The sequence below is a fragment of the Lipotes vexillifer genome, unplaced genomic scaffold (assembly GCF_000442215.2).
Source record: "Lipotes vexillifer unplaced genomic scaffold, Lipotes_vexillifer_v1.1 scaffold180, whole genome shotgun sequence".
Lineage (NCBI taxonomy): Eukaryota > Metazoa > Chordata > Mammalia > Artiodactyla > Lipotidae > Lipotes > Lipotes vexillifer.
Window position 1 is genome coordinate 2772593 of NW_006796149.1, and position 26285 is coordinate 2798877.

Here is a 26285-nt window from a genome sequence, read left to right on the forward strand (position 1 = left end):
GGGCCTCTCACTGTTGTGGCCTCTCCCATTGCGGAGCACAGGCTCCAGACGCGCAGGCTCAGTGGCCATGGCTCACGGGCCCAGCCGCTCTGCGGCATATGGGATCTTCCCGGACCAGGGCACGAACCCGAGTCCCCTGCATTAGCAGGCAGACTCAACCACTGTGCCACCAGGGAAGCCCTGTGTACATTTTTAAAATAATTCATCAAAGAACATTCATTTCTAATTAGCTGTGTCTCATTCCATCAGCATTTCTCTTTTAGGACAGAACTGTACTAAATTATATACTGGTATTAGCTGCTATATTATGATCAGAAGTTCCCATGTGCCATGACTATATAATTTGACGTAACATTCTTGGCTACTCTTAGAGTTAGTTCAAACTCAACTATATTCATTACTTAGAATAAAGTGAAAAGTTTAAACCAGAAGTTAAGATAAACAAATCTGTAGTTTGTTTTGTTGTTTTGAATGTTGACCAATATTTTTTATTGATCTAGTCCTTTTTTCTTGTTTTTTTTTTTTTTTTTTTTAGGTTTTGTTCCAACTCTGGGTGGCACAGAGTTCAGAGTTCTTCAGGCGGTTAGCCCTGTTACTTTCTACGGCTAATTCACCTCCTGGGCCCTTACTTACTCCAGCACTTTTGCCTCATCATATTCTATCTGATGTGACTCAAGGTCTACCTCATGCTCATTCTGCCTGTTTGGAAGAGCTTAAGCGCAGCTATGAGTTCTATCGGTACTTTGAAACTCAGCACCAGTCAGTACCCCAGCGTTTATCCAAAACTCAGCAGAAGTCAAGAGAACTGAATAATGTTCACACAGCAGTACGCAGCTTGCAGCTCCATCTGAAAGCATTACTGAATGAGTAAGTTTAGAAGCCATGTAAGAAAATGTCCCCATGATTAGCAAGCTTCAGTCTTGTGCCATTGTGGTCGTTGGCTTGTGTCCTAGCTAAAAAGCAGCATCAAAATTGAGACACGCAGCCTAAACGATGGTTTAAAGGTACAAATGTAGCAGACAAACAGTGATTTGTAAGTACTGTAATTTGGGGGAGCCATTTATAGTTTTTACTTTACCTGATGTCAACAGAAAACCTAGAAAGATAGGACAAAAGCAGAGAAGTATTATTACATACAGTTGATGAGAAAAATATTGCTGTTTTTCTGAATAAATCAGAGCAGGTTTGGACATTTTTCTATAGCATAGAACAAGTTTTTTGGCCCCAGTTGAATAATAAAAATGTTGAATCCATAGTTTATATTTGTTGATCTTCTACTTTGATACTCCACCTTAGTGAAATGTAGGGTCCAGTCATTTCAGTGAAATTTTTCTGTAACAGATACTCATAGTATAGGACTGGATCAAATGAATGATTGGGTTCATGTTGTAATCAGGGGAAGGTCACAGGAATTTAATGAGTTGAGAAGGTTGTAGTTGATGTACTTGACCCTGGATACCAGGCAAGAGGTAGAAGGGGGAGGGCAGCAATTGATTTTGTAAGATAAGAAAATGGGCCAAAAGGACTTGAAGTCTCAGTAAAATCAAAAAGCTAATTTACTGCAGTGAAGAAGGAGGTGATGCACAAGGATGGGAAATTAAGTTCAGAAAGACATTTTAAGAAGAGAAGTTTTTACCCATCAGTTCAAGGTCTGAGATAGGTATTTAAGTTTGATGTAAAGATTACAGCATAGGGTAAAACTAAGAAACTGTGAGGCAGGGATGTTCCAGTGGTCTGTTGCTGCCGTTCTAAGAAAACCCTGTCTCCCACAGGAAATAATGGGAGAAAAGGCAGTCTCCACTTGAGTGGGTGGCAAAAGTTGGATCATCATGAGAGGAAAAAAAGATTTCAGTGGAAAGGTGTGTTAGGCAAAGCCAGGGTCTATAAAGAATTAATGTTTGGCAATAGAATCAGAAATATACAGGGCGTAATGGAATGCATTAGCGTGAGGGAAGGTGGCTCGAGAAGGAGGAGTGCTACACTGGATGGACATGAAAATGATAAAGAAGAGCTTTTTACCTTGGTCAGGGATTATGGATGATGCATGGGAAGTATGTTTCCTATTTAAAAATGAAATATTCTATGTGTGCTACTACATGTCACCTTTCAAAATACTTTCACTAGAGAGCAAACCAGTCACAAACCATCATATCTGATTTGCCCTTTAGCACTGCCACACACAACTTTTAAAAGTGTTATCTAAAAAATTTTGTGTTTCATCCCTCCCTCTCGCTTGTCCCCTTTGCTATTCCCACTCTCGCTTGCCTACCCTAGAACATTAATCCTTTAACTGTTCTCCTGGCCTCTAGAGTGCAAGATTAATGTTTCTGAGGCATATATATGCTTTCTTACTTATCTGAAAATTTTCACTGATTTTGGACTATAACAGCTTAGACTAAAGTCTGTATAAAACATTCTACAGAAAGGGTTTGTCATAACCTGACTACAGGCTGCTTTCTATCTTTATTTCTCACTTCTTTCCTTCAGTCCAGCCAAACTGTATAAATGCCTTTCCCCATGTACCATCTAGAATGACTTTCCTCGTCTTCTGTACATGCTCCGATTTTATCCATGCTTCAGTGCTGCCATAGAAGTACCTCTTCCTTAGCTGTTCCCTGTCTATACCCATAGCTGGTAGTAACTTCCCCCTCTTCTGAATTCTTATAAGCCTGTCTTTATCTCTCAGTCATTTTGTGCCTGGATTTAGCCCAGCTTCACAGCTTACCAGCTCTGTGACCTGGGCAAGTTTCTTCAACTCTCTAGACCTAATTTAGAATAGAAATAAAATGTTAATTTTAATTTTTTATGATATTGTATTGTATATGTATAATTTCCCTGATTTGGTTTAAGTTTCTTATAAGTAGGAAATGGGTTTAATTTATGCTTTCAGTTTGTAAAATGCCTGGTATGTATGCAAGAAATACTTGTTGAATAAATGTATGAATACTCTTTATAAGCTTTTTTAAAAATTGTGGTAAAATGCACATAACATAAAATTTACCATTTAACCATTTTTAAGCATACAGTTAAGTGGCATTAAATACATATATATTGTTGTGCAACCATCACCACCTTCCATGTCCAGAGCTTTTTTCATCTTATAAACTTATTTCTTAAATCAGCCTTGCAAATTATACATTTCAGTTCGTAGTTTAGAAATCTGTTGCTGTTTTTCTTTATTACTCAGGGTAATAATTTTTGAAGATGAACTTGAAAAGCTTGTTTGTACTAAAGAAACACAAGAACTAGTGTCAGAAGCTTATCAAATCCTAGAACAGAAATTAAAGTTGATTCAGCCCCATGTTCAAGCGAGCAACAATTGCTGGGAAGAGGCCATTTCTCAAGTGGACAAGTTGCTACGAAGAAACACAGATAAAAAAGGTACCTATGAGAGAGTTCTTTTGTGTACCCTTATCAGATATGCTTATTCTTCTCTGGTAAAATTTTATTAGGTGTACTTCTTATCTATGTGATGAAACTGACTTGACAAAATTACTTAGTTTACTAAAAAAAAAAGTTAATTTATATGTACAAATTGACACTGAATATAAAGTCTTGGCTCTTATTTTTGTAAATAAAAAATGAATATGCTTTGAAAGTTCCCTGAATCATATACCTCCTTTTTAAAAAATTTAATTAAACAAATAGATTTTAATAATATTATTCCATTATTAGGACTTCCAGAAACTCTTTTCCAGTTAGGGTAATAATGAGTTTGGTAATCAGGGGCCAGAAATTGAGTTTACTTTTAAGATAAAATACTTCAGTCATTTAAAAATAGTATACAAGGGCTTCCCTGGTGGCGCAGTGGTTGAGAGTACGCCTGCCGATGCAGGGGACACGGGTTTGTGCCCCGGTCCGGGAAGATCCCACATGCCGTGGAGTGGCTAGGCCCGTGAGCCATGGCCGCTGAGCCTGCACGTCCAGAGCCTGTGCTCCGCAACGGGAGAGGCCACAACAGTGAGAGGCCCGCGTACCGCAAAAAAAAAAAAAAAAAAAAAATTAGTATACAAATGCTATGTTAGCTGGTACTGCATATTTGTTATTAAAACGAGTCATGTACCACAGTGTTCATTGCAGCACTATTTACAATAGCCAGGACATGGAAACAACCTAAGTGTCCATTGACAGATGAATGGTTAAAGAAGATGTGGCACATACATACAATGGAATATTCCTCAGCCATAAAAAGAAATGAAATTGAGTTATTTGTAGTGAGGTGGATGGACCTAGAGTCTGTCATACAGAGTGAAGTAAGTCAGAAAGAAAAACAAATACCGTATGCTAACACATATATGTGGAATCTAAAACAAAAAAGGTTCTGATGAACCTAGGGGCAAGACAGGAATAAAGACACAGACATAGAGAATGGACTTGAGGACACGGGGAGGGGGCAGGGTAAGCTGGGACGAGGTGAGAGAGTAACATTGACATATATACACTACCAAATGTAAAAGAGATAGCTAGTGGGAAGCAGCTGCATAGCACAGGGAGATCAGCTTGGTGCTTTGCGACCACCTACAGGGGTGGGATAAGGAGGGTGGGAGGGAGATGCAAGAGGGAGGGGATATGGGGATACACGTATGCATATAGGTGATTCACTTTGTTATACAGCAGAAACTAACACACCATTGTAAAGCAATTATACTCCAATAAAGATGTTAAAAAAAAAAGAAAATGTATTAAAATGTGCCGTTATTTAATAGGAACATCGGAGTGCCTTGTACTTGTAAAAAGGCAGTCTTGAAACTTTTGGCAAAACTGCTTTCCTTTGGACCCAGATTTTATACTTGTTTTTACTAATTTCACTAATTCCATTGTAAATGGTTGACATATTAATCTTTAAACTTATGCTACAAGTCAATACCATGTTTATCCCTTGGAACCTTATTATGAGGTTCATCAGACTTATGTATAGAAATTGTATTGCTGCCAAAGGTCAGTAATGCTTTATCATCCTGTTAGTCATTGTTTTGTTTACAGCTAGATCTGTAATACTTTAATGTCTTAAACAAACTGAGTAAGTCCTTAGTAAAAGTATTAACTTTTCTCAAAGGAAATGTTAACAAGCTAATTACCAATATACTACCAATAGATTTCCTTTATATCTCAAATGTAAATGGTGAATAATTCTTTCTCCAAAGGATAAATTTGCCAAGAATTTTTAATATGTGCAAATATTTATACATATTAAACTTTTTGATATGACTCTAGAGCTTTTAAGTGTATTTTCCAAAATAGAAACACTCAGAAGACCACTGGGTGTTAAAAGATGTATCTCATTCACCCCTCCCTTAGCATACTCTGAGATGTTGAATCTTAGTCACTCAAACATGATTGTTAAAATTGTCTCCAAATCATTGGACAGATGATAAGCCATTTCATGATGTCCTCTATGTATGTGGCTTTTGCCCATAGGTGATAATGACATGAAGTAAGATACAAGTATTCACAAACTTTTCTCACTAAAATGCCCATAGTAGCCTTGGCTACACAACTTGAAATAAAACTGTTCGTTTGAATTTTTTTAAGAAGCAGGTGCTTTTAGTTAGCCATATCTTTTTTTTTTAGTTATTTCAAAATTATAGGAATATCACGAGAATATTAATTCTAAGTACCATTCATCCAGATTCCCCAGTTGTTGACATTCTACCACATTTGCTTTATCTCTGTGTATCTGTCTATAAATTCTTTTGGTGGTATTATTCTGAACCATTTGAGAGTAAGATACAGACATGAAACCCCATTACCCCTAAATACTTCTGTTCACATTTTTGAAAAACAGACATTCTTTTACATACCCGTAGTATGCCATCAAAATCAGGAAATAGCCCAAGGCTCCTTCAGCTGATGAATAGGTAAGCCATTATATCCATGCATATGATGGAATACTACTCAGAAATAAAAAAGAAGTGAACTACTGATACATTAATAAGATGGAAGATGCACTATGCTAATCAGAAGCGTACAGACTCAAATCACTACATACTATATGATTCCATTATATGACATTCTGAAAATGATAAAATTTAATAGGAACAGGAAACATATCAATGGTTACTAGGAGTTGGATATGGAGGGAGGAATAGGGTATAAAGAGGCAGCATAAGTAAATGTTTTGACGTAATAGAACTACTCTGTATCATGATTGTGGTGGTAGAGGTGATTACATGACTCTAATTTGTCTAAACTCATAAAATTGTATATACAAAAAAGAGTGAATTTTATGAGTGAATAAAATAAATTAGCTTAAAATTTTTTCACCCACTAGTTTTAGCATACATTGATAGTTCTTGCTTGAATTGGGTATTACTGTGATGGTTGCCAAATGGTAATTTTCTACTTCCATTTTCCATTTACACTTACTAGTTGACACTCTATTATAAGGTTAAGCATTGCCCCCGCTTTCCACTTATTTACTTATTTATATCAGTGTGGATATATGGATTCTTATTTTATTCAGTAGATCATAGTTTGTTACTTTTATGTTATATTGTTGCACAGGTTGTCCAAAGTTTGACCAGAGGGAGCCCATTCAAGGTGATTCGTGTCACCATCATTCTTTGAGCACTTCTTTACTTTGTCTCATACTTTCCCTGCCTCCAGCCATAATATCAGCCTTGTCTCCAAGAAGCCCTCATTCCTTTTAATGGAAAATGACATTTAGAAACCAAGATCTAGGTGCTGGGTATGCTCAGAACCATTGGGATGTTACTTCTTTTACCACTTCTTAGTGTACAGAGCTGTGAAATACATCTGTGTATATACATGTATACACTCCATCTCTATTTCTGTATCTGTCTATTCATATATGTTGTAAGTCATGAGTTCATACCAATACCTCCAATTCAATTCTAATACCAAATAGTTTATTCTGGCCTTCCCCCCTCTATATTTGTTCCTCCCTTTTGTGATTATGAGAAGCTTGGCTATCATTAGTTTCAATATATTTACTTATTTACTCAATCCTTTGTATGTAACCAATCGCCTGCTACTGTGGGCTAAGTCACATTTCTGCTGATTCACACCTACTGAAGGTTCTTCCCACCCCAGCCTAGCTTGCTTTGACCACACCAGCCCATGCCAGCCGAGAATCCCCCCAGCTCTGTTCCCAACCATGTATCTGTCATTACTCTTGAAAGGTAAAAACCTAGAGGCTTAACCCCTGCTTCTTGAAAGTAGAGAGATAATGATAAAAGATAGAGAGCTGGACATGAGGCTAAGTAACCCCGAGATTAGATGCCAAACACCAATTTTAAATAATTAAAGTTAAGCTCACCTGGGTGATCTTTGCAATCTATTTACTTGTGAAACTCATTTCCAGTCCTAACTGCTCCTGAGAATAAAAATAGTATAAGCGAAGTACAAGATCAAAGTTTGCTTTTTGTAGGGAACAGAGGGTCTGTCTTGAGCCTGTTTCTGTGCCATGAACAAAGTTGATTGTTCAGCGAGTATTTAGAGTACCTACTGTGTGCCAGATACTATGGTAAGGTGAAAAAGGGAGAGAAAAAACAGGTTTTTCTTCTCCAAGAGTTTAACTTAAATTGTAAGTCTATAGATATTACTTTTGTTAACTTTAATAGATGTTCACTCATTTCTGTGTTTCTTTTTAAGGCAAACCTGAAATGGCATGTGAAAACCCACACTGTACTGTGGTACCTTTGATGCAGCCTCCTCTACACATTGCAGACAAGGATCCAATCCCTGAGGAGCAGGTAAGGGTGAAAATTGCTTTTTTTTCCCCTAAAGAGTTTCACGTACATAACTTACCTGCCTTTCTCTGTAAGTGACATGGATAAGTTCACGTAAGTTGTTGAATTTATATTTCTAATGAACTTCAAAATCACAATACAATGTCTTGAATTTATATCATATCATTAGTTCTTAGTGCCTTGAATTTGGATCCATTGAATCTACCCACACATTTTCCTGTTTATATCTAATTGTCCATTTTTTAAATACTCAAAAGTGATGAAATGCATTAAAAATCGGTGCATTAGCAAAGGTACCTTCTGGGATGCTGGAAATGTTTTTATCTTGATCAGAGTGGTGGTTTACCAGTACCTGTGCCTATGTAAAAATCCTATACATTTAAGATTTGTGCATTTGGCTGCATGTACGTATGTTATACCCTTTATAAAATACTTTTTTAAATGATTGTGTTAGTTGTTGACAACAGATTGCTCATTCTGAAGAAGGCTTCTTTTCCTTAGGTCATACTGTCTATTCAGTATTCTTAATTGCAAAGGGAGACCAACCCTACTTAGTTTAACCTACAAGAAATTTGTTTAAAAACATTACATAGCTGACAGAATATTTCAGAGGTCCAGATAATCAGGCTTGAAGCAGGCTGGGGTAAACAGCCAAAATCACTCAAAAGAACTGTTCCAGTGGCAACATCACTGCTAAGTCACTGGGTGCAGATGTTGCCACTTGCTCCATCAGTGTTGAATAATGAAAACTATCTTCAGAACCTCTTCCTCTGGAAACTTGATCTGCCACCATCCTTGCCGGAATGGATTCCTCAAAATGCCTATTTCTTTCTTTTTTTTTTTTAACACCTTTATTGGAGTATAATTGCTTTACAGTGATGTGTTAGTTTCTGCTTTATAACAAAGTGAATCAGCTATACATATATCCCCATATATTCTCCCTGTTGCATCTCCCTCCCTCCCTCCCTATCCCACCCCTCTCGGTGGTCACAAAGCACCGAGCTGATCTCCCTGTGCTATGCGGCTGCTTCCCACTGACTATCTATTTTACATTTGGTAGTATGCCTATTTTTTTAATAACAAACTTCTGAATCAGATCTGATCCAGGTACACCCGATTAAAGGATCTCAACCCATTTTCCTTAACCATAACTGCAAGGGAAGCTGAGTAGGCAAGGATCCTACCCTCTCCCTTAGAGATAAGGAGAACCATAAGATGAGGTGTTCCCCAATCCTAGCAATAGTGTTCAAACTTCCTGGGAAGTCAGAAAGAACCACAAATGTCTACCAAAGGAAACTAACATACTGACCACCTCCCCAAACCACCAGCCCTGCTAATTTTGATTGGTTTGACAAAGCTAAAGTTGTAATCTTGACTAGAGCTATAGAATGGTATCAGAGTAGAAAAATAACAATCAAAGTTGTTAAACTTCTTATCCACAACCCTTTTCATATCAGGTAAGTTTTTTTAAGATTTCAATTTATCTATGTTTGCTTTGTTCGCCCAACTGTGCTTTAATGACCTGTGCCAGGAGTCCTCATTTTTTTTAATCTTGGAGATCAATAGGTGCAAGTAAGTGAATTATGCTACTAGAAAACTGTCCTCGTGAAGTACAGTGCTTTTTCTTTTATTCATTTTCAGGAGTTAGAAGCTTATGTAGATGATATTGATATGGACAGTGATTTCAGAAAGGATGATGTTTATTACTTGTCCCAAGAAGACAGAGAGAGACAGGAGCGTGAGCATGAAGAATCCAAGAGGGTACTCCAAGAACTAAAATCTGTGCTGGGATTTAAAGCATCAGAGGCAGAAAGGCAGAAGTGGAAGCAGCTTCTATTTAGTGATCATGGTAAGCACTGACTTCAGAGTAAAACATTATTTCAATGTAAGGGATTCTTTTTTCTTGAACTATAAATCTTATTTTAGGTATAGAATTCTTATGGTTTTAATTTTAGGGATCCACCAGTAAGTATAGTACTTTTTCTTCTAGACACAAAATTAATTTGATCAATAAAAGAGTGGGTATATAATCAGATTGGGAATACGAAATTAGACTTTTTCATTGGTTATTTGATTTTTTTTACTAAATTTGTTTTGAAATGGGTAGTGAGTTGTGAATAAATTGATGTTTTCAAATTCAGTGAATTTGAGATTCTAAACTCTGTCCTATGTTGATTTTATAATTACTTTAATAAAACACAAAATTAATAACTGTTCACTATTAAAACAAATGAGTTAAAACCTAGGGCCTTAACTATATCATTAGGTTACTTAATTGATCTGAGCACTTTAGTAGATGGGAAGCAGAGATGCTTCTGTGCATGCTGTCTCAATACTTGGATTCGGACAAAGTTGGATGACTGGTAATACCTAAGATTACCCTTAAACTTCTTTATGTTAACCACCCTTCTTTTCTTTACTCGAACTTCATGGGAGGCAGGAGAGGGAAAGAGGGGAAGCTTAGTACTAGACAATATCAAACTAGCTAATTCGTAATTCAGGAATTAATTCCTATGGATTTCTAAGAAGGTAGAGTGGGACTTCCCTTCCATTTTAGAGTATGTGGAGCCTCAGAATCAACTGCCTTCTCTTCCTTTTCTTTTTTTCACTAGAAGTATATAGATTACCTATACTCTGGAAGGCTCCTCCTTGTTCTCTTTTCTTCTCTTAGGAGCCCTACCATCCTCCCTTGTCCAGATGTACACTTCTTGATTTTTTTTTTTTTTTTTTTTGAGTAGGCAAGGATCCTACCCTCTCCCTTAGAGATAAGGAGAACCATAAGATGAGGTGTTCCCCAATCCTAGCAATAGTGTTCAAACTTCCTGGGAAGTCAGAAAGAACCACAAATGTCTACCAAAGGAAACTAACATACTGACCACCTCCCCAAACCACCAGCCCTGCTAATTTTGATTGGTTTGACAAAGCTAAAGTTGTAATCTTGACTAGAGCTATAGAATGGTATCAGAGTAGAAAAATAACAATCAAAGTTGTTAAACTTCTTATCCACAACCCTTTTCATATCAGGTAAGTTTTTTTAAGATTTCAATTTATCTATGTTTGCTTTGTTCGCCCAACTGTGCTTTAATGACCTGTGCCAGGAGTCCTCATTTTTTTTAATCTTGGAGATCAATAGGTGCAAGTAAGTGAATTATGCTACTAGAAAACTGTCCTCGTGAAGTACAGTGCTTTTTCTTTTATTCATTTTCAGGAGTTAGAAGCTTATGTAGATGATATTGATATGGACAGTGATTTCAGAAAGGATGATGTTTATTACTTGTCCCAAGAAGACAGAGAGAGACAGGAGCGTGAGCATGAAGAATCCAAGAGGGTACTCCAAGAACTAAAATCTGTGCTGGGATTTAAAGCATCAGAGGCAGAAAGGCAGAAGTGGAAGCAGCTTCTATTTAGTGATCATGGTAAGCACTGACTTCAGAGTAAAACATTATTTCAATGTAAGGGATTCTTTTTTCTTGAACTATAAATCTTATTTTAGGTATAGAATTCTTATGGTTTTAATTTTAGGGATCCACCAGTAAGTATAGTACTTTTTCTTCTAGACACAAAATTAATTTGATCAATAAAAGAGTGGGTATATAATCAGATTGGGAATACGAAATTAGACTTTTTCATTGGTTATTTGATTTTTTTTACTAAATTTGTTTTGAAATGGGTAGTGAGTTGTGAATAAATTGATGTTTTCAAATTCAGTGAATTTGAGATTCTAAACTCTGTCCTATGTTGATTTTATAATTACTTTAATAAAACACAAAATTAATAACTGTTCACTATTAAAACAAATGAGTTAAAACCTAGGGCCTTAACTATATCATTAGGTTACTTAATTGATCTGAGCACTTTAGTAGATGGGAAGCAGAGATGCTTCTGTGCATGCTGTCTCAATACTTGGATTCGGACAAAGTTGGATGACTGGTAATACCTAAGATTACCCTTAAACTTCTTTATGTTAACCACCCTTCTTTTCTTTACTCGAACTTCATGGGAGGCAGGAGGGGGAAAGAGGGGAAGCTTAGTACTAGACAATATCAAACTAGCTAATTCGTAATTCAGGAATTAATTCCTATGGATTTCTAAGAAGGTAGAGTGGGACTTCCCTTCCATTTTAGAGTATGTGGAGCCTCAGAATCAACTGCCTTCTCTTCCTTTTCTTTTTTTCACTAGAAGTATATAGATTACCTATACTCTGGAAGGCTCCTCCTTGTTCTCTTTTCTTCTCTTAGGAGCCCTACCATCCTCCCTTGTCCAGATGTACACTTCTTGATTTTTTTTTTTTTTTTTTTTGGCTGTGTTGGATCTTCGTTGCCACGTACAGGCTTTCTCTAGTCATGGTGAGCGGGGGCTACTCTTCGTTGCGGTGCACGGACTTCTCATTGCAGTGGCTTCTGTTGTTGCAGAGCACGGGCTCTAGGTGCACGGACTTCAGTAGTTGTGGCTCGCGGGCTCTAGAGCACAGGCTCAGTAGTTGTGGAAGACAGGCTTAGCTGCTCCGTGGCATGTGGGATCTTCCCAGACCAGGGCTCGAACCCATGTCCCCTGCATTGGCAGGCGGATTCTTAGCCACTGCACCACCAGGGAAACCCCCAGTTCTTGATTTTATCCTTCTTTCTTCCCATTGGCCCCCTTTGTAGCCCAGGTCCTCATAAGATTATGGTCGTATATTGTGATAGCCTCTTAGTTGACTTGCATTTTCAATACCTTTTTCTTCTAAGCTATTCTTAGAAGATAGCTTCTAAGTTTTTAGGATAGCTTATATCTATCCTTGAAAGCTACTTAGATTTTTCTCAAACAGCACACTGATAATAGCTCTCTATCTTAAAAACCTATGGTGGTTCCCCCTTTCTAATTGTATTGAATCTAAACTCCTTTTCCTGGTTTCAAGCCTCTCCATCATGAGTTCATCATATCCAATTATATTCCCCACTATTTCTAATATAGATATCTTCCTCTACTTATATCTATCTAATTAGACGATGATTGCTGTTTTTATTAATGAAAAACATACATGGTGATCCCTTTACCAGGAATGCTGTCCTCTCCACCAGTCTCTCCTCCATGAGTCCCCCTCTTACTGCTCCAGTCCTACCACCTCTCCTACCACTACGGACCCTCACACCTGGGGGCACTCTAGTGAAATGAAAGGACATCTTGAGCAGCAAAGCATGTAGTAGATGAAGAACTTCCCAGAAGCAGCTGTAAAAACAGAGTTCCTGAAACTTGCTTGTCCATATATTTATGGCCTACATAAATCAGAGATTAAGAGTATTATATTTTAGACACTGTTTTTTCCTATGCGTTCAATTTTTTTTTGTTTCTGTAATTAAATTGTTCTTAAATAGGGGCTTTATTATCCCCCACAGTATTCATTTAGTAAATTACTCACTCAACAAGTAGATATTAAGATACTGTTTACTGCTGTATCCCTAGCACATAGATCAAGAGACAAAAATCCCCATACTCCTGGAGGTTTATATTCTAACACAGAGTTAACACACTAGTCAGTTGATGCATTATACAGATTACCTGCCCCCATTTAATTAACAATAATCAGGAATATCAATCAACTTCTAATATATGTTGCATTCTTTAAGAATTAGCAGATTTATAGACTAACACTGTACATGAAATCTGAAAATAACATTGTATGTAAACTTATATCCTTTTTTATTGTTTAGTATTTTCTTCATGTGGCTTTAAAATTACCTTCTTGACAGTATGGGTAAAGATATAATGATGAGAGAAATGTATCTCTTTTTCAGGTATGTGTTTTCCATAGTTTACATTTGAAAAGGCAATAATGCTAATTCAGTTTGTGAAAATAAATAAAAAGCTGAAACCTTAAAATGCTTTGCCCATGAAAAATTTCAGTACATCTTCCAGAGTTGTTTTCGTCTCTGCCTACAGGGGTAAAGTCCGAATGGAATTAGAGAGGGAAATTCTACACTGGAACCTGCTGTGGCCATTTTTTTCTGTTGTTGCTGCTTCTCTAGTGGAGTTACTGCAGCTTAGGGACCTGTTTCTTGGAAATGGACATGTTTTACAAAATTATTTTTTAAATAAACGCCAGATCTTCAAGACGTGCTTTTTTTTTCTTCCGTCATGCTTCATAACATATTGTATTGTACTAACCCCTCATAATGGGAGGAGAGACTGCCTAGCAAGCAACCCACTGCCTACTAACATCAAGAGGGGCTAAATAAAACTTCATTTTCCTTGAAAGGACAACTTCTGCCGTATGGATATAATATTTATGTATTACGCTTTGTACAGTAGTTGATCTGGAATGCAGGTTTTATTTAATTTTATATTTTTCTGTGGCATTACAAAATGTGTACAAGTTTTACCTTTATTTTCATCAGGGTCTTGTTAGGTGGTTGGCAAGTGAGTTGAATTGTATGTTGCATTTTTTTCCCATGCTGCTTTAACTTGTAAATATATATGTGTTGATGATAGGATGATTACCTGGATTACTCTTAGGTGTTTGATCTGACATACTAGTGAAAACCATGCTACTTATTCTTTAGTACAGTGGTTCTCAAACTTCAGTGTGCATCAGAATCCAGTGGAGGGCTTGTAAAACACAGCCAGTCCTCACTCAGTTTCCAGTTCAGTAGGTGTGGGATGGAGCTGAAGAATTTGAATTTCTACCAAATTCCTAGGTGATGCTGACTGATGCTATTGGTTCAAGGGCCACACCTTGAGAACCACTGCTTTAATATTTTGAATAAGAGATATGTGAGGTGTTGTAAAATATTCATCAAAACTCCATCTCATTTCATATCTTAGGCATTTTATCTCTTATAAAGTTCTCTGGTTTTATAAATTTACATTGATTTACTGGCAAGTTTTATTTAGCTTTTATTTATTTATTGTTCTTTATAAGAAAAAACTACTGGGAGTTTAAATTAAAGTTTAAATCATTGCTGGGTTTTTAGTTATTTTCTTTCTTTCTTTCTTCTTTTCTTTCTTTTCTTTCTTTCTTTCTTTCTTTGTTTTTTTCCTTTGAAGCTGTGTTGAAATCCTTGTGTCCTGTAGACCCAGTGGAACCCATAAGTAATTCAGAACCATCAGTGGATTCAGATATGGGGAAAGTTTGTAAAAATGATACTGAAGAGGAAAATAATAAACCCTCTACAACCGACAATGAAATAAGTAATAGGACTGAGTATTTATGTGAATACCCTCTAGATGGTAAAAATAAAGACAATTCTGCAAATGAAGTCTTCCTCCAAGGAGCTGAAGAAAGGGTGTATTACCAATGTGAGAGCGAAGATGAGTCCCAGCAGGCTGATGCAGGTGGCCTGGCCCCTGCCCACCCAACCCACGGGGCCTCATCGCAGCCCTCCATCAAGCAGAGGCTGGCACAGCTACAGCTGTCACCGGATTTTACCTTCACTGCTGGCCTCGCTGCAGAAGTGGCTGCTAGATCTCTCTCCTTTACTTCCATGCAGGAACAGACTTTTGGTGATGAGGAAGAAGAACAAATAATGCAAGAAAATGAAAATGAGGTAGAAGAAAAGTAAGAACCAAGATTTCCATTAAGGATTTTAAATTGTTCTTTTTTGTGAAAGTGTTTTAACTTCAAGACTAGATATTCCACTGGAAAGGGAAAATGAGTGTAAGTTTACTATATTTAAAGCTAAGATGTGAATTTACAGGAAGAACCCTGGTTTGAACAGCTGATCTGAAAATAGTAGTTTACCTGTAAATGGCAGATCTTTTAGGAAAATAAGAGAAAGGTAAGGGCTCTTTTGAATAAACTGCTATTTTATTTTCAGCACAACTGATTGATCTTGGAAATTCTTTAAGTATCTTTAATAACAAATGAATTTATCATTTCTTGCCAGAATTTACTACAATAAAATGATTGGGGTAATTCTGTTGCAAGAATATTAACATTTAGTATGGCTCCTTTTTACTGTATTCTTGCAGTTAATGACTGCAGCTATCATGTCAGTAACAAGTTGTTTGTATTTTATTTTTGTTTATACCAGTCTTAAAGATACACGTTCTGAATAAAAAAAATTGAATTCATGCAATTAATGTGTACTGGGGTTTGGAACTAAAATGTAGTTTCAGAATTACTTGGCTTATAACATGTGTCTTATGTTTCCTTGTTCGTATGTGTATTCAGTGGTTAATTTTAAGATTTCTAAATGATCTTTTAAAAAAACACATTGTACCTTTTTAAGAATTACCCTTTCAGTTTTGTGTGTTTATCTTTTTCTGTTCTTGTTGCAATGAAATCAAAGTGGGATCCCTATAGTCTGAGGCCTCATCCTCAACTTTGCAAAAACGTTCCTTTTATCAGTTTGCCTAGAGATAATGGGTGCCATTAACACAAGCAGGTCACCATGCTGCTGATTTCTAGCCTGAAGCTGTACCCTCTCCACCTTAATTAGATTCTGGAAACATCCTGTCGGCTTCCTGGAAAGCATCCTTGTCTCCTTAATAATTTATTTACAAACTACCTCTTAAAAGGGGTTGCTTTCCAAATCGTCCAATCTCATCTGTTTTGTGTTTTGATTACATTTTCAAAGAGTGATATTTCCAGGAGTATATTGTTTTTTAATACCTATAGCTCCTATGCAGTGACATAGTTTATAGACATTATTTGAGGAAAATGTAGGAAAAACTCAATTTATGCTGCTGTCCTAGAAAGGAAGTTGTGAATCTAGTATGCCTTTGGAGTTAAAAAACGCTTTTGAATTCCTGTAACTTAGCACTTCAAGTGAGTAAATTTTCATATACCAAAGGGGATTTTTTTTCAATAATCTAAGGAAATTTATTTTTTATCCTGAGGAAAAAACTTGGTTGTTTTATATGAATAGTAGCGATCCTTCGTACTATAAGTGATTCTGCCTGTTGCTAAATATTCTAGGACTTAACCCATAATTAAGCTCTTAGGAGCAATATCTTAGGGTGGGCCTAGTTTACCACTTAGTTAGCTAAATTTCAAGAAAAAATCTTGTGTTGTAACTGACTATTATATTCTTACATAACAATGCTTAAAGTTTATTTTCATTTTAAATTGCTTAGTTTGCCAGACTCCTTTTTTCCTTGAATTTAGAAGAATTATGGAAAAACTTCATAATCTTTCTCTTAATCTGTAACCTTATATAAGAAGAATTAGAGTTTAATAATTTTTAATTCTTTTATTATATATGATTTTTATTATACCAGCTTAGGGAAAATATCTTCATAGTATTATATTAGTTTTATTTAATGCTTTCTAAGGTGATACTTTTTAATATTGAAAGACTAATTTTAATCCAAAATTCCTAACCTTCTAGTCTGATCTGTTTTATTCACTAGTTGTTACTTAGTTCCATGAAAATTCTACTTACTGAAACCATGAAATAAGGATCTTGGAATTTTAATTGAATGTTCTTTTTATGTAGTTTTCAAAATTTGTCATCTTTTAGAATATTTCCAAGATAAAATATTATCTTCCCTGTGAAAATTCCTAATTTTCTCTTATAATAGTCTAAAAGTCGGTGTTTTTCTGTTTTTTTCATGGGGCCACCTGCATTAGAATAAATCATAGGTCTTATATTTTTAATACAGATCTGGGGCCATACTCCCAATTATTCTTAGTTGGTCATTTTGAAATGAGACCTAGCTGATGTTTATACCCAGTAAAATCTAAGAACTTCTGTCTAGGACTTTATTCTTCTTGCCGTGAATACCTTAGGAAATAAAATAAATAAGTCCATGTAATATAACTAGATATTCTTGTTACTTTTCAAATAATATTTCACTTTTTCTTATCAGGCTTGTGACTAGTTTTAATAGCTGCCACCCTATGTCCAAAATAAGCCCTCTGGGGAAAATATTTTGTGGGGAAAATTTGTAATTGTGCTTTCCAAATTTAACAGTGGTATTTTGACAGAATAATTCTTGTAAGGAGTAATATCCTAACAGCTTTTAATATGAACGTTTCCATCGTTTATTTTAAAACTAGTACTTAAGGTAAGAATATATGAAAAGAGGCATTTAGATCACTCTTGAAGACAAGATTTTTGCCCTTTGCTTACTGTTAGGAAAGTCATGGCAGTAAATGATCTGGTGACAGTTATCATATCTTAAATTCCCCCCCCTTTTTCCCCCCCAGCTTTCAGTAAAAGTCTACCTATCTGGCCTATCTAGGGCGAGATTCTTGCTGGTCTTTGATTTGCAGTCTGCTGCTTATTTTCACAAGTTGTCTGTTTTATCTGACTTCATAAGTTAAGACCTCATTAAAATTAATTGTACTTAACAGCTTGTGAATATATTTCATTAGGAACTGATGCCTTGACTCAAGTTTGATTTCTGAAATTGAAGACAAGCAAGTCAGGAGAAACACATTTAAAGCAAATTACTAAGGAAATTTTAAAATATGGGTTTAAGGGTTTAATACAGAAGGATAGATCTAAGTTTAAGTTCCAGAACCATCATTTAACAGCTTTGAGTGGGCTTCCCTGGTGGCGCAGTGGTTGGGAGTCCGCCTGCTGATGCAGGGGACACGGGTTCGTGCCCCGGTCCGGGAGGATCCCACGTGCCGCAGAGCGGCTGGGCCCATGAGCCATGGCCGCTGGGCCTGCGCGTCTGGAGCCTGTGCTCCACAATGGGAGAGGCCACAGCAGTGAGAGGCCCAGGTACAGCAAAATAATTAATACATACATACATACATACATACATACATACATACATACATACATACATACTTTGAGGGCAGCCGATGTAATAATATCATGGGGAGTTTTTCCCAAAACCCAAATTCTCTGAATTGTTAAATGATGTTTGCAACTTCTGACTTCTCAGCAATAGTTAAAAAGGAAATAAAACTTTTGAGGCTGGAAAACAAGATCTGGTTATATTAGTAACTACTTAGTAAATATGTTAGTAAAATAGGTTAAAATTTTTTTAACTCAATTTTCGTGAAAAATAAGTAGTAATATTCTGATTCACATAATAAAAACAGTAAAGCTTTTAATGTTAAAGTATAGAAAGAATCAAATTCTGATACGTTTCACAAAATTATAAGTCAACAGAGTGTTCATCAAAAGTAAACCCTAGAGGTCATTTCACTCTGGTGACTGACTTTTATTTACACATCATCAGTAATATAAAATATTTTGATAAATTATTAGAAATCATGTGGGAAGGAAAGTTCAACGGCTTTGGTTTAATCATAGTATATTGTTTCTGTATCCAAACAAAACAAGAACTAAATACCATAATGCTGTGGGATAACTCATTATTTGAACTAAAGTAGATATGCCATGAATGATAACCAGAGAAAACATAGAGATTGATTTATTCTTCCAATTCTATTTATAAGACATATCTATGCAAATCACACTTAAAATTACAAAATTAAGCTACAAATATTTTGGAAGAGAAAATATGGGGGGAAAATATCCTAAGTACAGTAACAATTCATTTATGTCATCATTGACAGGTGACTAACTTGCATAAGTAAATTTTTCAGTTAACTGAAGCAAATCAGTTTAATCATTAATTTTTTTAACAGTTTTATAAGAAATATTCTAAAATATACTTTATACTTGTCCATGTTTTCTTTGTCATCTTTAAGAACATTACTTCCTATCATGGGGAGATAAACAGAACTTCACTTAGGGGCTACTGAGATATATAATGCCCCTTTACATGACCTTGTATTGCTGTGCTTTTTGAGTTATGTCTGTTTTTCACGGTTTCTCTATCTTCCCTTTAATCAACTGTCACTTTTTGCTGCTGTTTTGTGTGCCTGCCTTCCGCACTAGGCCCTAATTTGCTGCTTCTAATCTGCTGTGGACTGAGAAACCAGATTGCCAAGCTTGCTAGAATTGTGTCTAAAATAAGAGTAAGTAGACTGAACAAAGCTTAAGGGGCTTTTCTGTCAGTAAAGTGCATGGACTTTGTGGTACCTTTTTGTCTGCTTAGCATACTTTTGTTTGCCTCTTAGTTCTTTACTAAGAATTTGCTAAAAATAGCTGTTTGAATATGTGATTGCCATACATTTAAAGTATTAATTCAGTTTTTATATGGTGATGTTTCTAGGACTTTCCATTAATGAATTCAGTTATAAACGAAAATTTGACTATCATCTTTGTATAAATCATTGTGTATATTTTAGGGAAATGTTAAATATTCTGTTCTTGTTAAATGTTCTAGTATAGTATGCAGAGTTAAAACTTAGAGCACTATAAATGGACTTCAACTGTGTTCACCAAGATTTATATTCTAGAACTAATTGGTTTGAGACTAAACATGCCTGGCTAATTTAGTAAGAACTGCCTAACTGAATATTTGGGGAATGAGTCATTCTAGATATCCCAGTTTTCTATGGAGCTTAAACCTCTTTAAGCATTTAAAAATTTTGAAATAATTTCTGAAGGATCTTAGTTCCCTGACCAGGGATCAAACCTGTACCCCCTGCAGTGGAAGCACAGAGTCTTAACCACTGGACCGACAGGGAAGGCCCTGATGGAAGTGTTTTTAAAACTTACTATGTATTGCTGTCTTCTCAAACAATATATGAAATAAATTAGACGTCAAAATGATCATTACTAACAATAGTTTTACTGTAATAGACTAATTAGGCACTGAGAGTTATATGCCCCTTTACTAAATAACTCCATTCTGCTGTGCCTTTTTTGTTTTCTTTGTTTTCTAATTGTTCTGATTCCCCTAATTCATATTAGTGCTCACTGCAGTGTGCCTGTAGCAATAGACTTTCTCCACCTTCATAATGCTGCTTCTAGTCTGCTTCAGTTTTGGAAACCAGGTGACTAAGACAGCTAGCAGAATGTATAAATACAAAGTAAGAGTAAACTGACTCAGTGAAGACCTGAAAAACTGGATTATACTTAAGTGCGTGGATTTTGTGACATCTATTACTACCTATTTCATTGCTATCTTTAAAATAAGTGTACTAGATTAGATTCCTGTTCTCAAAATAGGAGAGCTGTTAGTGTACAAAAGGAACCATTTTGTTCCATACTTTACCTTCCATATATTTCAATCGTCTAATTTTTCGGCTCCAGTTAAAACCAGTCCACTCAAGTTAGCATTTTCTATAGTACTTTCTACTTGAGTTGGATGCCACATGCTGCTAAGAATTTCTTTGGCTGGATTGTTTTTGTTATGTTGGTTTTGTTTTTAGAGACCTGTATCTTCATTTCCAAAACATGAAGTAGGTTGAGCCCTGGAAAATAAGGAAACTTTTCATTATTGATACCATAGAGAACTGAGAAGTAATAAGGTTTTTAGACTGTAGACAATTATACACAAAGAATTTATTCTTTGATTATGCAGGTTTTTAAGACAATATCTTTATTTTCATTCAATTAAATGTGTATTAAAAGCTGGCCAAATGTTACAGTGTTAGATCTAATGATATTGACAGATACTTGAACGACTAAATTCCCACTGTCATTCTATATTTTGCATGTTTAAATGATAATTTAGTATGTTAATTAATCAAGCATGATGATTTTTCTCATAAAAAATAAACATTAAATTTGCATGTTATAATGATTGCAAGCAAAATTCAAATGTCTAGAAAGGGATATTTGTCTGGGATTAGCATTGAACAACTTGGTTTTACCAACAGGCTGATTGTGTTTTAGTAACCATATGTTGATTCATCCTTCCATCTAATTACAGGGTAATTAGTGAATCAGTCTACTTATTTTATGGCCATGCCTCAAAGGCAGCTTTCAGTTATTCATGCTACTAGAAGGGAATTATGATATAGTGTTCGTCAAAAAATAGATGATCCAAACCAGTTTCTTGAGTTGTGGCTGCTATTACAAAATAGCTATGAGGCCAAACTTGGTTTGGTGGTACAGGAGAAAAATTCTCTTTGAGTATGGTTGTGAGAGGAAAATGATTCTACTTAGTGTAATTGCTATAAACCAAAAAGAGGGATGAATTGATTCCAGAATTCATACATATAAAAGTTTAATGTGAATAAGGAGTTGATTTTATGGATATCCTAAAATGTGTGATAAATTAAAATACATATGATAGTGTTTTAAATGCTATAAATTTTAATATATTTTAACCTGTTAGCAATTAAATTAGTTTGCCTCATCCCTATTTACTGAATTTCATTTGGCATATATCAAACACGTTACTGCAGTAGGACAGTATTTAAGTTGTGTATGCTTTGGAATACACTGTTTTAAAAAGTGAATATATTCTATGAGATATTGTTGTACAAATACATTTTTCCTCTCATATTTTAAGAGTTTCTCAAGCTAAGGGATAATTTTACTATTTTGGACTTGACATTTTTCACTTTGTAGCATTTCTTAAAGGTTGGCTACCTACAAATTATTTTAGCATTGAATATATTTTTAAAAACTAAAGCATGTCTTTTATAAGTTTATTCTTGTATAATATTTCCTGAGAAATTACATATACTTTTTCCCCTCCCAAGTCAATCTGCATTAGCTCCATTTTTAAATCAAAGTATTTTCTGCAATTTATTTCACCAACCTGTACCTTCTTTTCATACCATGACTTAAATAATGCTCACTCAGGCACAGTACTAGCATCTGGCAATGTACAGAAAGCTCCAGATATGTTACTCCCATCACTTAAAGACTGGCTTATGGTTCTGGTACAGCCCTGGAGGTCCATATGAGTGAAAAGCCCAGAAGTCTGCCTGAGCTGAAAGCACTCCCAAGGAGTTTGGTTTTGTTTGGGTTTGTTCTAGGTATGGTCCCAGGGATCCCAGATCAAACCAGGCCCCTGGGCCTATCCTAGAACCAACCTAAACTCGCGCATCATTCCTGGAACGTCAAGAGTATGAAGACGGAAGATAACCTGAGGCTGACAAGACATCCTGCGTTCACTTTTTTTTTGTATGTGTGCCTACATGTTAGCAAGAATTGGTTGGTTAATCCTTCTAAAATAAAGGGATGACAGTGGACAAGATAAAGTCCTACCGACTTTGACATTATAGTAATTTATCACAATGGGAATGTGGTATGTAATATGGTTATTATTAATTGCCAGTGAGAAGAATTGTTCTTAATTATCAGGTCTCTATTTTTAGGTTAAACAACTTAGCCACCAAAACAAATTCTCCCCCAAATTAATGATTTCTGTTTTTGTTTTTCTCAAAGACTTTCTACTCAACAATATTATTATCAGTCTCATTTAACTAATTTTTCATAGTTTCTAAAAGGTATTAGTGTTTGCTTTCTGGCTACACTGATAAGTGATTTAAACTCTTGTTTCTGGAATCTAATGCCTTTTTCTTTTAATCTGTTACTGAATCTACCACATTGCCTTCAGCTTGCTTTTTTTTTTTTCTTTCCGGTACACGGGCCTCTCACTGTTGTGGCCTCTCCCGTTGCGGAGCACAGGCTGCGGACGCGCAGGCCCAGCGGCCATGGCTCACGGGCCCAGCCGCTCCACGGCATGTGGGATCTTCCCAGACCGGGGCACAAACGCGCGTCCCCTGCATCGGCCGGCGGACTCTCAACCACTGCGCCACCAGGGAAGCCCCAGCTTGCTTTTTGAGGTTCAGATCTGGGAAGACCCTTAGCATCATTTGTAGACACACTGTCCCTTGTTAGACACGTTGTAGGCTACATTTTAGAATCTGCTGTGGTTGATGAAAATCTAGGATGATAGAGTGGAAATGGTTGATACCTCACATTTTACAAAAGTATTTTGTAAGGTTTTTAGCAGGTTTCCTTTTTTTTCATTCCCTGCTGCTCTGGATTTTAAAAATATTCTGACCTAGTTGATTAATCAAATAGTCTAACATCGTAACTGTGGCATCGCTATAGTCACATAACATGTTTTGTTTAATTTGGAGGACAAGATTTCTGAAAAGGCATTGAAAAGACCCCCAAATCCAAAGGTTATTTATTATAGACAATGAAAATGTATACTTTTGGTGATACTGGCATTTCAGTAGGTTTAGACCATGTTAGAAGTAATTGCAGACTAATCAGGGACTCTGCACATGACAGGAGCTGAAACTGTGCTGTTCCTCCAAGCCTTGTCACACCAGAAAAATTGGGTCAGTGAGGAATCCTTTAAAATAGGACTGTGAGACTGTTGAATCTCATTCTGAAGAACTCAACCCTGGGATTAGTTCTGTACTACATGTATTATGTAGATGCTTCAGCCCACAGATTCTATTATTTTTGCCTTTTAAATCCTCTTATGTTTAAGCTTCTCAGTGTTTTTCTTTTCGCACAATGTTTTCCTGTTTGCATAAATCAAAACACTGTACATGTTACTATGTATATATATACATATATTTTAATAAAACAGTAGACATTGGATCTAATGATTTTGGATTTTGATTCTTTTTAAAGCTAAATGATTTAAATGCTTTTTATTGTCTTGTAAATTCACTCTTAATTTATGCCTCAAGTCTTCTCATTCATTTTTTCTCTAATGAACTATATAGAATTAAATAGGTGAGCCTTCTATTCAGCTTCTGCCAGAATTTATGACATTTTGTATTTACCCAAACATGAAAAAGTTCTATCATCAGCATTCTTGTATGAGTGCACTAATCTGTGAGCATAGTTAACTGTATTTCTTGACAGAGCCCACCTTAGGTTTATGTACAATAAGTATTCTCAGTTAGGGGAGGGCCTTTGTACTCGCTTTTAACATTGTTACATATGAACACTGAAAACAGGAATTTGTGTGCTGTCCAACAGAGTTCAGGTATATTTAGATAGTAAGTTTCTAAAGTCTGCTGCCTTCACTTTAGATACTTTTGGAGTGTTAAGCTGTATTTTTAAAATATAATTTAAAAATATTCTTTCAGATTTGTTTTAATTTTTACCTTTTCACTACTTATATAGTAAAACTGTACATTTCCAACCTTAATTGAAGACTTGAGAGTATAACTTTTTTTTAACACAGTAATTTCTTTAATAACTTTATGTATTTAATTATATTGAATTTTTGTCAACTGTTTTAAAAGATTTTACCAAAACCCAACAGTAGGTTTGTACATATCTGTATTATTGTTGTTCCTTCTAAGCTTAAGAAGTCTCCAATAAATCTGTACTTCTTTATACCTTGTACCTTTTTTACTCTGGTGTTTGCAACATGAATTAGCCAAAAGATAAAATTTCTTTTTCTCTTCCTTCTTCTGTTTCTATTTTCCTATTGTATTTTTTCAGAATTTATTAATATACCCACAAAAGACAGGAAGGCCTTGGATTCATTAGCCTTAAGCTTCGTTTGGTCATTCAGGTGCCTCACATTGTATTAAATATTTTATTAGAGTGAAAACAGCAGATTAAGTCTAAAAGCTCCATGTTAACCATTCGCAGTGACTGTCAGCCACTGGATACATTCTAATCCTGTTGTATTTGTTGACTTATATGGCCTCCCTGACAGAAAGGACATACTGAACTAAGAAGGGAGTTAACGTCCAATGGATCCTACTTGTCCTATGTAATGAATGAATGATTGTTTTTATTTATTTTTTATTTTTTTGTTTTTGTTTTTGCGGTACGCGGGCCTCTCACTGTTGTGGCTTCTCCCGTTGCGGAGCAACAGGCTCCGGACGCGCAGGCTCAGCGGCCATGGCTCACGGGCGGTGTCCCCTGCATTGGCAGGCGGACTCTCAACCACTGCGCCACCAGGGAAGCCCTTCAAACAACTTTTAAATTAAAAAGCCCCCTCTTTGCAGAAAAGATTTAAGGCAAGGAATAAATATTCATAAAGGCAGTTCTTGAAATTTGGCCCTTGTCTGGGATTTGTTTATTAAAAGTGTGAGATAAGGTAGATTGTATATGGTTACTCTACCGGATTCTGAAGTCATTGGGTAGGAAATATCCCATATGATAATCCCTCCTTGTCTTCACAATTTGATTTTGAAGGTCCTTAGCAGATGTGCTCTGTAACCATTGAAAATAAATTTGGCAAATAGTAATTTTCCCTGAATGTACATCTGTAAAAATTAATAAAACAGTTTCAGAATCTGACCATATGAAAAGTAGTCCTATTTGTTTGAAGTAAGATCTTAGGTGTGTCCCTACAAGAAAATGTTTATTTTTATATACAAAGTAATATTAGGTAATAAACATGATCCTGGAACTTGAATATGTTGTTTGAAGGTAAAGAAACAGGCTCAGTAATTTTCTCACTCATAGTCATACACATGGAGTGGCAGTCCCAGTATCCCAACCAATTCTAAAAAGACACCAACATCTGTTCATCATTATGATAAGCTACTTGTGGATACTTTTCATTTTACAGTTAACCTCTAAGATAAAGTACAGAGCCCTGAATTTGGAAGTCAGTAGAGTTGGATTATGGGCAAAACTACTCTAAGTCTCAGGCAAATCACTTAACTATAATGAGCCACAGTTTCCTGAGTAAGAAAAAAACCTAACAATTGTGATTTATGAATTGGACTAGACCTCTAAAATCCTCTTCTAGTAGTAAATTCTCAAGATTGTCTGTTTCTTAATAAATGTAAAGCCAAATCTGTCATTTTGTTCCAGGGTACAAGAGAGCTTATATTTATGCGCAGGTGAGCATCTTGAAAATTAATCAACTTTTAGAGATTAGAAA

General features: G+C 35.8%; 1 protein-coding gene across 1 annotated transcript in view; it reads left to right on the forward strand.

The window, feature by feature from the left end:
* VEZT (vezatin, adherens junctions transmembrane protein) overlaps positions 1-17383 on the forward strand; it is a 77261-nt gene extending 59878 nt beyond the window's left edge. Inside the window, exons 8-12 of the mRNA XM_007468214.1 lie at positions 536-867; positions 3188-3381; positions 7615-7715; positions 9354-9561; positions 14736-17383. Of these exons, the coding sequence (XP_007468276.1) occupies positions 536-867; positions 3188-3381; positions 7615-7715; positions 9354-9561; positions 14736-15250 (1350 nt within the window). The 3' untranslated portion in view covers positions 15251-17383. The remainder of the gene's footprint in view (positions 1-535; positions 868-3187; positions 3382-7614; positions 7716-9353; positions 9562-14735) is intronic.
* Positions 17384-26285: the final 8902 nt, after the last annotated feature.